We start from the raw sequence: 14701 nt of genomic DNA on the forward strand, positions 1-14701 counted from the left end.
TTCTTAGGTAGGGAGAAAGAAATAAAAAAATACAGTTAAGGTGGAGAAGAACGTTAGCACCAGAAAGACCATGGAATTACACCAAAATTTCAGATGTTATTTATATGATATGGAGTAATAAAATCGAGGCAACAACATTGGCGACTGACCCGCCGGGGGCCGGATCCACCCAGATGCTCGACGTGTAAGTTTATGAGCAGTTAGGTACAAGCGGCTGCTCTCACGTCCACAAAAATTTTTCTTTCTGTTTAATATACTGGGGTCCCGGGGGCGGAGCCCCATGGCTAGGAAGTTAGGTAAGGTCGGGTAGGTTTGTTGGGTTTGTTTGGCGAGGTCTTCGAACAATGCTTCTGCAAGTTGTTTTTGTTATCAACTAAAGTTGGTTTATTTCAGAAATAACCCATTTTTAACACGTTTGTACAAACTACGACATTGTTCAATATAAAAAAATGAAATTGCTGCACTTTTATAATCGTTTTCTATGAAAAGTCTGCCACAAGTAAATCATCAATAAATACCTAACAGCGTTGTACTTTTTCATTTTTAGCCTACAGTATTCTTCGATCATAAATTACTTATTAGTAGGTAGGGCATGAAAGAAGAGGCAAATAACTACAAACGCTGATCATGTGGCAGTATTTTGACATATCTATGCCCTTTGTAGATGAAGAAATCAAATATTTACCATAATTATGGCGCCACCAGATCTCCCATGGCAACCGTGTTTTTGTTCACATCGTCTGCCATGTAGGAACATCTGCAGTCTTTGTCCACACATCAAGAAATAAACAGAGATCTCACCGGGCGTGTTCATTACAATTTTTACTGGATTGAAATTGTTCATTTTTCTAGAGATGTAAGGATGATTGTGTGTAAGAAAATTAAATGACAATGCACAGGTTAGGAAATTAGGTAAGGTAATGTAAGATTAGGTTTGGTCCTGTTCATTCTAGCTTCCATTTCCTTGTTCAAAATCATGCAAACAGTATCTCCAAAAATTTTGTTTCAATTCCTAAAGTTATTTCTGGTGCTTTCTCTTCCACCTTTCCCAAAAATACTTAACTCAATAGTGTTTCTACTTGGAATTTAGTTCTTGAGTAATTTAGACTTCTCTATTTCACTTAGAGAGTACAAGTTTGCCGGGATATTCATTGTTTACTTCTAACACAGACAGAAGTGCCACTGTCACATGATACTCGTGAGCATGCACTTTACTATGCCAACAGAAGTTTCGAAATTACTTGATATAATATATGAGCATGCCCAAGCTCTGGAAACTGACATGTGTAATTGCAGGATGGCATGTACTATGGCGGACATAAGTTCCTTCCCTCAGCCAGCCACAATGTGACTGAATCAACTGAGGTTCGAATAACAAAGCAACTGAGGGAAGTGCTGTAATCGCCCAGCAGATGGCGGGGTATGGGAGCCAAAGAGGGAAAGAGGTAGGGCTGAGGGAAGGGACTTTTGTCCACCATAGCACTTCGAGTATTTGAGAACGAAGCCACAGCTGTTAACATCTTTGGGTTTGTGATAGTTTTAAATATCATTATGGAAAACACTGTAATATTATTGTGTTCTTGTTTGTAAGTATCATTTTAGTTTATTTAATTATTAGGATAAAACCACCATGTTATATTATTATGTTGTTTCCTCATTGAATTGTTGCAACATTTGCTTCTGTGTTATTTCTGATATGTAGTGAAATGAGTCAAGTAAAGCTTGGATGTAGCAACTAAGTGTTTTATTTACCACAAGGTTTCACAAAGGTTAATATTTAGAAGTTGCCAACACTTACATATACAGGCATCCCCTGTGTTACGGAAGGGTTCCGTTCCTGGAAAATTGAGCGTATCGCGAAATTCCGTAACGCGAAACCTATTTTCCCATTGACTTCCATTATAAAACTGGAGATGCGTTCCTAAGGAATTTTTTTCGGCTCCCAAAAAAGTAATTCAAGCACTTTTATTAATGGAAATAAACATTTATAAACACATACAATACAGTACATTAAATAATTTATGATATACCTTCTTAAAACACCAATTTAGGGGTTAATATAGCATAACATTGCATTATACAGCTATGTGTATGTTTATTTGAGTGCCCTGTCATAGGAATCCATTTTCTCTCACTTCAAGGCCGCCTAAGTAGTCCGTTTTCTCTTAATCTTAAGAGTGCACCAGGGACTACTGTATTATTTTTTAGTAGTGACACAGAATTTGATATTGCAACTGGGGTAGCAATTGTTGAGGCAACTTAGGTATGTCTGATTACAGTTGGAATATTCAAGATCCATTGTGAGTGATGTTTAAAGCTTCAACTGTCTTTATGGTTGGTAAAACTTGTCAAGTCTGTCAGTCTGAATGGCATGTGTGAGGCCTTGTGTTTGTTAAAATTTACCCCAATTTCCGTAAGGGCGGATTTACGGGCCGTAACGCGAAATTATTGGTCATAATTTACAAATTCCGTAAGAGCGAAATTCCGTTACCCAGGCTTCCGTAACGCGGGGGATGCTTGTATACAACTCCTCCCCGACTTACGACGGGGTTAGGGACCCAAATCCAGGTACAGTGGTCCCTCGGTTAACCAACACAATCCGTTCCAGCAGGTTGCTCGTTAACCGAAAAATTCGTTAACCGAAACCATTGTTTCAATGGGTTTTTGGGAAATTGGTTTCAGCTCACTGAAAATTGCCTAAATTCAACAAAAATGGTAGAAAAGTTCACTTACTTTGAGGTGTGTATGTAGAAGGCTCCTGGATGATGATGATGGGGGTGGAGGAGAAGGAAGAGAGAAGGGATTGGGGTGGAAGAGAAGTCACCCCATGGCACCATTTCACCCATAAAATTTTAGTTCTCTTGGTGTATTTCAAGATTATTTTCTTTAAATCAACACTGCACTGCATTATATATTGTCAATATGTAAAATATATTTCAAAATGACCAATAATTTGCTTGGAAACACAGAAAAAAAGCGTTTAGTTGAAGAGAGTCTCAAGCAAGATGTTACCTCCACTGAAAACAGAGAGACTAACGCCTGTTTGCTGTGTTAAGAGGCTGGATGCCACGCATTAAACTAGTCACTTTACCTTCAATTATGTTCAATAATTGTTAAAATGACTAAAAAATTGAATATTAAACTTTTAAAATTATTGAATAGTATAAACTTCTTGATATTTACTAAAATAGTAAGGAATTTAAGCCCTAGAACCGATTAATGTATTGGCGGACTAATACTAAAGCTGGTTGACCGGCCAGTGCAAGCGAAAACATGTTGAGGTCGGTTCATAAGAAATTCGTTAACCGAATTTAAAAATCTTATGGGAGGCAGTTCGTTAACCGAAATTTCGTTAACCGAGGAGTTCGTTAACCGAGGGACCACTGTAGTAAGTCGAAAATGCTTAAATAATACATAGAAAATCTAAAATGGGTGTCTCTTTTTCTTCTTAGCACCACAAAACTCTCACTTTTAAGCTTACCAGCCATTTTAAAGTGAATTACAAACAAAAATTCTCTGTGTACTGACGTTGGGACTCGAAAATACGTAATTTGACAAAATTTTGGTACGACTGAGGCAGGTCGTAAGTGCGGGTGGTCGTAAGTCGAGTAGGTCGTAAGTCGGGGAGGAGCTGTAGTCTTATATAGGGAGAAAGAGAAAAAATATAAATAATTTATTCTATAAGTTTTCCATCGGAAATTTTTATTTTTTGAGTATTTTATCAGATAAAATTACCCACCATGTTTGTCATTCAAAGTGGGCAGGGCTTTGAAGTAGAGGGAAATTACTTAAAAAGAGCACCAAACAAACCTTTGTAAAGCTTTACTTAACATTTCCCAACTAATAAAAAATGTTAGGAATCACCTTTGAGTTTATGGATCCGTCCTCATCTGAGCTCCGAAAACAACACTAACACCAATGTCTAAATAAACCAAGTTTACCCACACACATGGGCGGAGCTTATTATGTGACGACGTTGGCCGAGGTGAATGTTCTTGCCATATTTCATAATTTTCTCATCCCCTAGCACACTATCTTTAAGTTAGCCACTTGACCTTCTCATGTAATCATTATTTTTATATTATCATTATTATTGAAATCCTCTTCTTCCTCTCTTTATTAGTATTTAAACTCTATGATTTTGCTTCCAATATCAGTGTAAAAGCAATTAAGTAATCCTAAGCATATGGGTTAGCTTATTTGGGGTGGGGTGGGGAGGGGGGGGGGCAGAAGGAATACAAGAATTAATTAACGTAGTTAAAAATTAAAACTGCTAATGATTATAATTATCATTATTCTCTCTCCCCCAATTTTTTTTTTTACGGGAATTAGCCCACCCAGGCACAGATCACTGGCCCACATCGGGGCCTGGGGGGCAAAAATGAAATAATAATAATAATAATAATAATAATAATAATAATAAAGAACCACAAAGAAATACAAAATGAAAAAAAAAACAAAGTGAGGAACAATATATGTATGTTGTGTTGTGTTGTCAATAGTAAGTACTGTCACCCCATCTGGTCCCCGAGATATGCTAGGGACTGTCAGTTGGTTGAAAATGTTCAAAGGAGGGCCACCAAACTGGTGCCTGCACTTCGGCACCTCAGCTACCCTGAGAGATTGGAGCGCCTGAACTTGCCTAGCTTATACTACAGACGGGCAAGGGGGGACCTAGTTGAGGTTATAAGCATCTCAGGGGGCACTACACAGTTGAGTGTCCTTACTTGGAGCTGGCGGACGCTCGCCCCACAAGGGGTCACAGCTCAAGATTGAAGAAGCCGCAAGTCCAGAAAACAGTGAGGGCAAACTTTTTTCGAGGAGGGTTGAAACTGGGAACAATCTACAGAGAGTGTTGTGACGGCACCGAGTGTGAGCTCTTTCAAGAGAAGACTTGACCAACACTGGAGCGGGTTCAGGTACATTCAGGAGCCGGTGCATGCCCAGTATTTGCCAACAGTGCGTGACAGAGCGTGACCGATCGCCCGGGCGGCTAGCGAGCCGACCTTTTGGTGAAGAATATAAAGGAAAAGAGACGTGACCGATCGCCCAAGCGGCTAACAAGCCGATCAGTGGCGAAGAGGATAAAAGTAAAAGTAAGAGAAACAATTGAGACCCTGCAATTGTGTGTAAATGAGGCAACCTGGGACTTGGTCACAATTTTCTTGATGCCATATGGCAGCAAGATCTACCACAGACAACACATTATGCTTCCAATATCTTCCCAGGTGGTAGTACCTCCCTGTTTGGTAGCTGCCTAATACCTACTACCATCATTAAAAAGTTAGATCCCGGAGAGAAGTGAACAGTCCGCCTGGTGGAGCGGTCACAAGGCTACGACCGACAGCCCTGGCTACTCCTCGACTTACGACCTACTCAACATATGGCCACCCGCACATACGACAGCCGCAGTCGGTACCCAAATTTTTTCAAATGACGCACGTATTTTCTATGACCGAAATGTTTCCGTCCCGGATGAGAGCATCGTGTGGGCTGGGTCGCCTCGTGGCTACAGCACCCATGCTGTAGAGCGCTGGCTGTTGTTGTTGTGTACTGACAATAGTTTAGTTTCTAACTCACATTAGAATGACTGGCAAGCATAGAAGTGAGAGTTCTGGTGGTGCTCAGAAGAATTACTTTTGAGATGAAAATGAAAATAACACTGCAACATGAAAACGGAAAAACGGTAGCAACCATTTCACGCGACCTAGGCTTCTCGCACTCGCCGATAACGACAATTTTGAAGGACAGGGAACGAATTCGTGAAGTAGTGAAAGGATCAGCACCTATAAAGGGAACAATAATAACGAAAAAAAGTTAAGGTCCTATTCATGAGATGGAAAAATTACTTGTGATATGGATGGAAAATCAGATACAAAAGGGTGTACCCTTAAGCCTTCTAACCATACAGGCTAAGGCAAGAAGCCTTTTCAAAAGCCTGAAAGAGCAGGCAGATGAGTGCGACCAAAACTTCACAGCAAGTCATGGGTGGTTCCAAAGGTTTAAGATCCGCTACAGTCTGCATAGTGTAAAGGTGAGTGGAGAGGCAGCAAGTGCTGATGTGGGTGCTGCCGAAGCTTTTAACCCTTTGGATGCGGCATGCGGGTAAACCCGCCCAAAATATTATATTAATTAAATGCGACAAGCGGGGATATCCCACGGCCTTGAAAAAACTTCCCCAAATGAGACGACATGCGGACATATTATGTATTGAGGTATAGGAGTAATTCCTGAATGCAATATAGCTTATTTTTGTACTATTTTGTTTGATATTATCTGAATATGTAATACATATCTAAATTTGCTGTTTAGTAACCAAATTGATTAAATATATTTGCCATATACCAGACATTGATGTATACCAATTTCCTGCATTTTTGGGTATGAATGTCATTTTTTCTCTAAAATTTGCACACATATGTGAATTTTTGTTCCAGATTTGGAAAATATACTAAAAGTTCTCTAGGAAAAACATATAGAAAATGTGATTATATGAAATTCATTTTTGGCAGGATAATTGACACTTTTCAGGAACCGGCGCGAAATTTAATTACGCACCTAAAGGGTTAAGGAGGAGCTAGATCGTGTCATCGTGTAGGGAAATTATTTGCCCGAGCAAATATTTAATGTGGATGAAACTGGATTATTCTGGAAGCGTATGCCAGAACGGACATACATCCACAAAGAGGAGAAAAGCATGCCGGGATTTAAGGCATTCAAGGACCGAATCACACTTCTGTTGGGGGGAAATGTAGCTGGCTTCAAGATAAAGCCCTTCATGATATATCATTCAGAGAACCCAAGGGCTTTTAAAAATGTCAGCAAGCACACACTGCCAGTGTTTTATCGCAGTAATAAGAATGCATGGATGACCCTAGTACTGTTTGAGGATTGGTTCATGAATTGTTTCATTCCACGAGCCAAGGAGTATTGTCTGCAACAAGGGATTGCATTCAAGATTATATTAATTTTGGATAATACTCCGGGACACCCACCACACCTGGACGACATGCACCCTGATGTTAAGGAAGTGTACATTCCACCTAACACTACCTCTGTCATCCAACCCATGGATCAAGGTGCTATTGCTGCGTTTAAAGCGAATTATTTACGTATGACCTTCGCTCAGGCTGTTGCTGCTACTGAAGGTGAGAAAACGTTCAGAAAGTTTTGGAAAGAGTATAACATTTTGAAATGTATAAAGAACATAGCTGCAGCATGGGATGAGGTTACAGGTCAGTGCATGAATGGAATATGGAAGAAAGTCCTGAAAAGATATGTAAACAGTTTCAAAGGATTTAATGAAGATGAAGCAATTTCTGAGTAACAAGATAGTGGAGTTGGGTAAACAGTTGGAGTTAGAAATTGATAATGATGTTGAGCAGTTGGTTGAAAGTGTAGCAGAAGAGCTAAGTAACAAGGATCTCATTGAACTGGAAGCACAGAAAATTGCAGTGGAAGAAGAGAGTAAAAATGTGGAAGAAGAACCTGCACACCCAAAAAAAATTTCAGTGAAACAAATGGCAGAGGCATTTACTACTATTACTAAGGGGATGCAAATGTTTGACGAAATGGATCAAAATGTTGAACGTTTTGCAAAAGTTGACAGAATGATCCAAGATGCACTTGCTTGCTACAGGGAAATTTACAATGAAAAGAAAAGGCAAACTGTGCAGTCTAAATTGGACATATATTTTAAGAAGTCCCCCACTGCTGTCTCCTCACGCCCCACCAGTGCTGCCTCTTCACTCCTTAAAGATGATCCAATACCTTCAACCAGCAAGTATCCCCTGTACATAAACCTGTCTGAAGAAAGCAACATTGATGACCCACCCAGCCCTGTCTCCTCCTCTGCTTCATCCAGTTAATGTACCCAGTAGTCTCCATGTATAATTAAAAAATTATTGGGGCCCCGTGTGCCTTCAGCTGACTACATTAAAGGTAACTGCACAGTAACATTGTATCCATTCTTCATTATTGATTACTTTTACTGTACTGTATTTCATTTTAGATTTTCTATGTATTATTTTTGCATTTTCGACTTACGACCAATTTGACTTACAACCTGGATTTGGGTCCCTAACTCCGTCGTAAGTCAGAGAGAGACTGTATATATGTAGAGGTTTTCAATTTATCAATATGGCCACTAGTTATATTACAGATGACTAAGCTATACAACGGGGGTTCCCAAACCTTGGGTCGCGACCCCAAATGGGGTCGGAAGGCTCATTAGGTAGGGTCGCAAAGAGGTCAAGGGGTCGGTGGGGTCGCTGGGGTCCTTTGGATCAGCCAGTGAAATGATTTGGGGTCGCACCGGATAGTTGACAACACTGGATGGGGTCGTGCAAGAAAAAGCTTGGGAACCCCAGCTATACAAGTTTCTTTTTACTTTTATCCTTTTCACCACTGATCGGCTCGTTAGCTGCTTGGGCGATCGGTTACGTCTCTGTTAAGCACTGTTGGCAAGTACTGGCTCCTGAATGTATCTGAACCTGCTACAGTGCTTATCCAGTCTGGTCTTGAAAGAGCTCACACTCGGTGCCGTCACAACACACTGGCAGATTGTTCCAAGAGTTCACAACTCTCACTCAGAAAAAATTACCCCTCACAGTTTTCTGGGCTTGCGGCTTCTTCAATCTTGAGCTGTGACCCCTTGTGGGGCGAGCGTCCACCAGCTCCAGGTAAGGGCCCTCGAGATGCTTGTACACCTCAATTAGGTCGCCCCTTGCCCATCTGTAGTATAAGCTTGGCAATTTCAGGCACTCTAATCTCTCAGGGTAGCTGAGGTGCCGCAGTGCAGGCACCAGTCTGGTGGCCCTCCTTTGGACATTTTCAATCGACTGAACAATCCCTGGCATATCTTGGGGACCAGATCGGGTGATAGTACTCCAAACGGGGAAGCACTTTAGGGAATTTCATTTAAACCTGCCAGTGGCTCTCAAGTATTGCCTTTCCTCCTGTTGCACCCTGTATATTTGCTGCATGCACAATAAAATCAAATTTTTTCTCTGTTTTTCATCCTTTGGAAATCGATGAAAACTCAAACTTTTATCAAGTAGTCTGTAATTTGATATGCAACCACATACAGAGCATTTACCAGGCATTGCCATAGACCACGACGGCCAGCCGGTAACCGAGCTACCACCCGCCGGGCTGCCAGCCAGATGAGGTCATGCGCGCTGAAGGATGAATTTTTGACTTGAAGTGGGATGACTTGGTATAATTAGACTGAGTAACACATACTAAAACCCGAAAACAACACCATCACCTTCTAAAACACCAAAATCATGAATAAAATAAACTTTTTACAGTTTTAGGATTTTTAAAGATTAGACAATGTTGTCAGAAGTATAAGTGTTTTTTGCATTGTTTTTTAGAATTTTCTCCCAACATTTTCCCTGTACTTCAAAGCCCTGCCCACTTTAAAGAAGTAATATTGTCGGTGATTTTATAGGTTAAAATACTTGAAAAATAAAAATTTCCGGCAGAAACACTATACTGTAGAATAAATTATTGGTAGTTATATAGGACTAAACCGCGAGAGAAATTGATTGAACGCAATTATAAAACACTGGATTTTCATTGTTATATTGTAGTGGACACTGTTATAGTTCGCGGATATGTTAAAAAATGGATATTTAAAAATAAACGCGACTTAACATTTGTGAGTATGAAGATCAGACCTAGCCAAACAAACCTACCTAACCTTACCTAACTTCCCCAGTATATTAAACAGAAAGAACTTACTATGATATGGTGAAATTTGAGGCATTTCCTGGACGCGAGATAATATGGCCGCATCGGCGCTATGCAGCCCCGGCGGGTTAGTCCTATATATTAACCAATTTATTTTCAGTTTGGTATATATTTACTTCACAGCCGCTGCATTTTCATGAACATTTATTTTTAATATGCGGCAATTTCACTGTTATATAGTGAGCACTGTCGTAGTTATGACAAATGTGTTAAAAATTGTTTATTTAAAAGTCCAAGTTAAACTAACCTAACCTTAAACTAACCAAACCTAGCATGTAACTTAGGGCAGGGGTTTTCAAACTATGGGTCCCGACCCTTCAGTGGGTCGCAAAATAAATAAATTGGGTCGCAAAATAAAAATGGGTCGCGAAAATAAATAAGAAAAACAAATAAAATGGGTGGCGAAAATAAATAAGAAAATAAAAATAAATGCACCATAATTTAGGCTTAAACCTGAAGCTTCAAGGAAAAAATGGAAATGTTTTTCAACATATTGAATATATAGAAAGTTTCCAGAAAATGTTGAGAGTTTGGCAAAAAAGAATTGAAAGTGACCATCCTTCCTATTATATGTTCCCAACATTGATGCAACACACAACTGAGACCAATGCCGACGACATCCTAACAGTATTAAAACCAGAGATCTTGTCATATCTTGTGTCACTATCTCAAAACTTTAATAACTATTTCCCTGAGGAGAAATTTGAACCAATGAAGAAAAGCCTTTGGATAAAAAATCCATTTGCCTTCGAAATTCCTGAGTCAATAATTAAATTAAACTTGCTGGCTGAAGAGGAAGGTGAATTGATGCATCTCAGTTGTTCCTTCACACTTAAGAATGAGTTTGAGAAGTCAAATTTAAGCTCATTTTGGGTTAAAAACAAAGATGAATTTCCATTACTCAGTAAAAAGGCTGTTCTAGCACTATTACCTTTCACTACTACTTACTTGTGTGAAGTGGGATTTTCCACTTTAACTCAATTAAAGACTAAAGACAGAAACAGGCTCAACACTGCCCCTGATATGTGTGTAGCACTGTCTTCCTGTGTCCCTAATTGGAAACAGCTGCTTATGAACAAACAAGCACATAGATCACATTAAATCAAGCACATAGATCTTAACTGTTATTTACTTTACTTGTGTTGATGTCTTCTTCATGTTTGATTTTCTTAAAATAATATTTTTATTTTCATACAAGTGGATACATATAATTCAAATATAAATGGATCATGAGAAATTTACATGAATTTTGTCGATGCTAAATAAAGGAAAATTGTGAACAGTGTTTGTCTTTGATTTACTCATTTCATATCATTACACTTAGGTTTAATGGGTCGCAATACAAATTGTTGTTCTGGCTGTGGGTCGCAGTAAAAAAAGTTTGAAAAACACTGACTTAGGGTATATTATTGTATTTCAGCACCCGACATTCCTACCCATAATCTATTATCATATTCGAATAAGACGTCTAATTATAAGATCATTTTCTTCTATTAAATTACCGTCGCAAATGTACAATAACAGATAGTGTATCCAAAATTTACTCTATTTTCTTCCATTAATCTTCCGCCATTATCGCCTACCTCACCTCCCACACTGCGCGTCTCCTTCATAAATCATCACGCGCATGCGTTCCTGTACACGTCACACGGCCAATAAAAAGCGTTTTTTGGGGCAACCAATTAAAATGATTTGTGGTTTAATTTGTGGTATTTTTGGCCCAATCAAATTCGATTTTTATTTGGGTCTCATATTTCAAAATTCAAATTCATTTCCGGCCATAGAAGTCTGCGATGGGTGTCACTTATACTGTATGGAGCTGACTGCGAGTTTTGGGGGAAAAAACAAAGAAACTATAGCATTTTTTTAGATCTCATGGTGTTCTTCCGACCTCAGTAAAGTGTCCTAAGTGCAAGAACGAATGTAAATATCGTCAAGACCAACATATGTGGCATTGTGATAACTCCAACGACGAACGAGAACCAGGCCAATAAGGTAAGAAATAAGTGATTCCATCATATTGTGAGAGTCGGTTAGGTTAGGTCAGGTCAGGTTTATGTTTTTCTAGTGTATTTTTGTGTATTTTGTATTCACTTAGCCATTATTTTTTTCGGAAAACGCCCCACAAAAAAAAAAAAAAATTCGATAAAAAAAACGGCCAATTTCCGACGGAAATGAAGGTCATAACCGATCTATATACACATAAATAAACTAGAAAAATTTATTTTTGACTTTCTAACAGAGTTGGGTGCACTTATACAAATTTACCTAACTTAACACCTTCCGTGAGTGAACTTACTGTTGCTGAGAAGGGGGGAAGCAGCTGCACAGTCCTCCATATTAGCCTTTAGTTTTTTCTTCCTATATAAAGTAATATATAAATAAGTGTTGGCAACTTCTAAATATTTACCCTCATAAGGTGTAATTGAGACAGCCTCAAGATCCTTCATATGTTAATTAAGGTCAGGTCCTGTGGTTACACCGAGGTTAGGTAAGTTAGACATGTATATTGATATTTGAGAGTCGTTTTTGCGTGTTTTTGGCCCAACAATGTTGGTTATATGAGGTTATATTTCCATAAATAGTCATTTCAGGCAGAAATGGTTGTCAAATTAGTATGAAAAGCAACGAAAAACACTTTAGAAACCTATTTTCCATAGTAATTTCCGTGCATGTCAACTAGATAATATTTACCTTCTCATCTTTATACAGTGTTTGCACATACCCCAAAATTTTTCATAATTGTGGGTGTTAATCCCGCATCTTAAAACTTTGTCCCAGACATGACCTGTATTACGAGTTACACCATGTTATACCTTACTAAATATCTCGTCTCTCCGTAACTAACTATTGTGGTTATTAAGTAACAGCTATACTTATAAAATTATGAACCAATAGGAAATGAATGAGGTAAATATTGTACCCTTAACGTACCCAGGCCAGAGGAAGAGTATGTGGACCTGACTCACACCACGCACTCGCGCCAAATGAACTATAAAGGCGTAACCCTCACGATGTGCATTTCTTTTGGCTTCGATATTTTAATTTCTGATGAATGAAATTTATATATAATATAAAATAAAAACATTAAATGCATTTCATTGTTTGCATGAATGTATAATCATTGGGATTCATAGTGAGTTTGGAGTTTATATCACTGTAAACCTATATCGTCTGCTACTGGAGAGAAGTGTCATCATGTCTTGTTTACTCCAACCTTCTCAACAGGTCTCTATACTTTAACACTTTTACCTCAGTATTAATAGTACGTCCATATTCTACGGCTATATATCCAAGTAGATTGTATGTACATGTGTCCATCAACGAGGCGCCGGAAGAAATAACATTAACAAACCACAAGTGTAGACTAACCACTAAACTTTTCGAGCCTAACTTGAGTTCGCGCGTCCGGTACAAAGCAGACGCCATTGATGGCCTAGCAGCCGACGCCAACTGACAGATGGTCAAACTTTCTAGGTGTGAAATGATATTCTCCTACACACTGAATTTTCCCGAACTTGCCATACTTGATAGTATCATAACCTAAATAACAACACTGGATGACTTACGTCTTTGTCTCTCCTCTGTTCCTTTGGTTTTCCGACGAGTTTTCATTCTGTGAAGAAGTTTGACACTTGTCGACTGCTGAGCGAAGGTGGCGCCACGTGTGGTGACTCTGGCGGCCCAGTCCTACCAACTGTGACAGACCACATACAAACTTTCATAATATTCTCATAGAAAACTATATCATTCGTAATGTGCAACACGGCTTCTTATTAGGCTACTCTTTTCGTTTGATATGGTAGAAAATAAATGTTCAGAAATTATTTGAAATAATTATTGTACCCTGTATCTACAAACAACAAGGATCCACCTACTTGTTGCTTCATCGCACGTAATCTCACTATCAAATTTTCATCACACCCTAATATAACATGTGGGTTTTCTCTCTAAAATTATACCAGCAGTTCCGGGCAATGAATAAGATTACTCCTAACCATTTGTAAAAAATATTAAAATGGCCTTAATATACGTTGGTGCCAACTCAAATAGAAACAACAAGAAAGCGCGGGAAGGTCACAGAGGCAGACGATGGTCTTTGTTGACACTAATTATCTGGAGATGATTATAAATTGCAAGTATATATTTCTTTTTTATGAGTAATATACTGAATTATTCATTTAAATATTTACATCTGGCATTTAATTACAATATTACCTTAAACAGGAAACGTCGTGGTTGGATAGGTGCGGTGCAGAGCTAAGAGTGAAGTCTAGGTAAAAATGAAGTGTTTGCCCAACATATCGTACGGCACTCCTGGCAGAACGCTCTGAGATTCCGTGGTGAGCAGAGCTGGTGACTTCCATGCGTTTGGATGTATAATAATTCAGTTAATTAATTGAGTTATTGGAAGTGAAAATGCAGTGAAGCCAGTAATATTATAAAATGTTGATAATAAAGGGTAAATAAATAAATACCAGTAAATACTACTTCTTGCACTCTCACTATGTTGAAATGCACTGCAATTTGAGCTTTTCCCCATCTAGTTATTATATATCTTATTTGTATCACTTATGTTACTTGTATATTATATGTAATTCGAAACCCATTCCCCAAATATGTAACTGTATATTTTCAGCCTTCTGGCTGCCAAGCTCTTTCAATAAACTGTTAATTATTATTATTTATTATCATTATACTTACCAGACATGGTGTTCTACGAAGACATCAAGGTGATCCGGTTGCGCCCGGTTGAGGAAACCTGCCCAAAACTACCCAACTTCCTCGTCCTCCTTAAAGAGTTTTTTAACTCTGAAGGAATCGAGGGAATCATCAAGGTGGAGCGCCTTAAGGTGAACGATGACCTAAAAATCACGTTCGTCGAATATGGCCAATCCCTTCAACTGCCACAATTCACCGACATCAACGGCATACAAGTGGAAAG

General features: G+C 38.8%; 1 protein-coding gene across 1 annotated transcript in view; it reads right to left on the bottom strand.

Moving 5' to 3' along the window:
* LOC121857093 overlaps nucleotides 1-13444 on the bottom strand; it is a 74762-nt gene extending 61318 nt beyond the window's left edge. Inside the window, exon 1 of the mRNA XM_042352964.1 lies at nucleotides 13326-13444. Coding sequence (XP_042208898.1) covers nucleotides 13326-13371 — 46 coding nt within the window. The 5' untranslated portion in view covers nucleotides 13372-13444. The remainder of the gene's footprint in view (nucleotides 1-13325) is intronic.
* Between the last annotated feature and the right edge of the window lie 1257 nt (nucleotides 13445-14701).

Source organism: Homarus americanus, unplaced genomic scaffold (assembly GCF_018991925.1).
Source record: "Homarus americanus isolate GMGI-L3 unplaced genomic scaffold, GMGI_Hamer_2.0 scaffold1024, whole genome shotgun sequence".
Classification (NCBI taxonomy): domain Eukaryota; kingdom Metazoa; phylum Arthropoda; class Malacostraca; order Decapoda; family Nephropidae; genus Homarus; species Homarus americanus.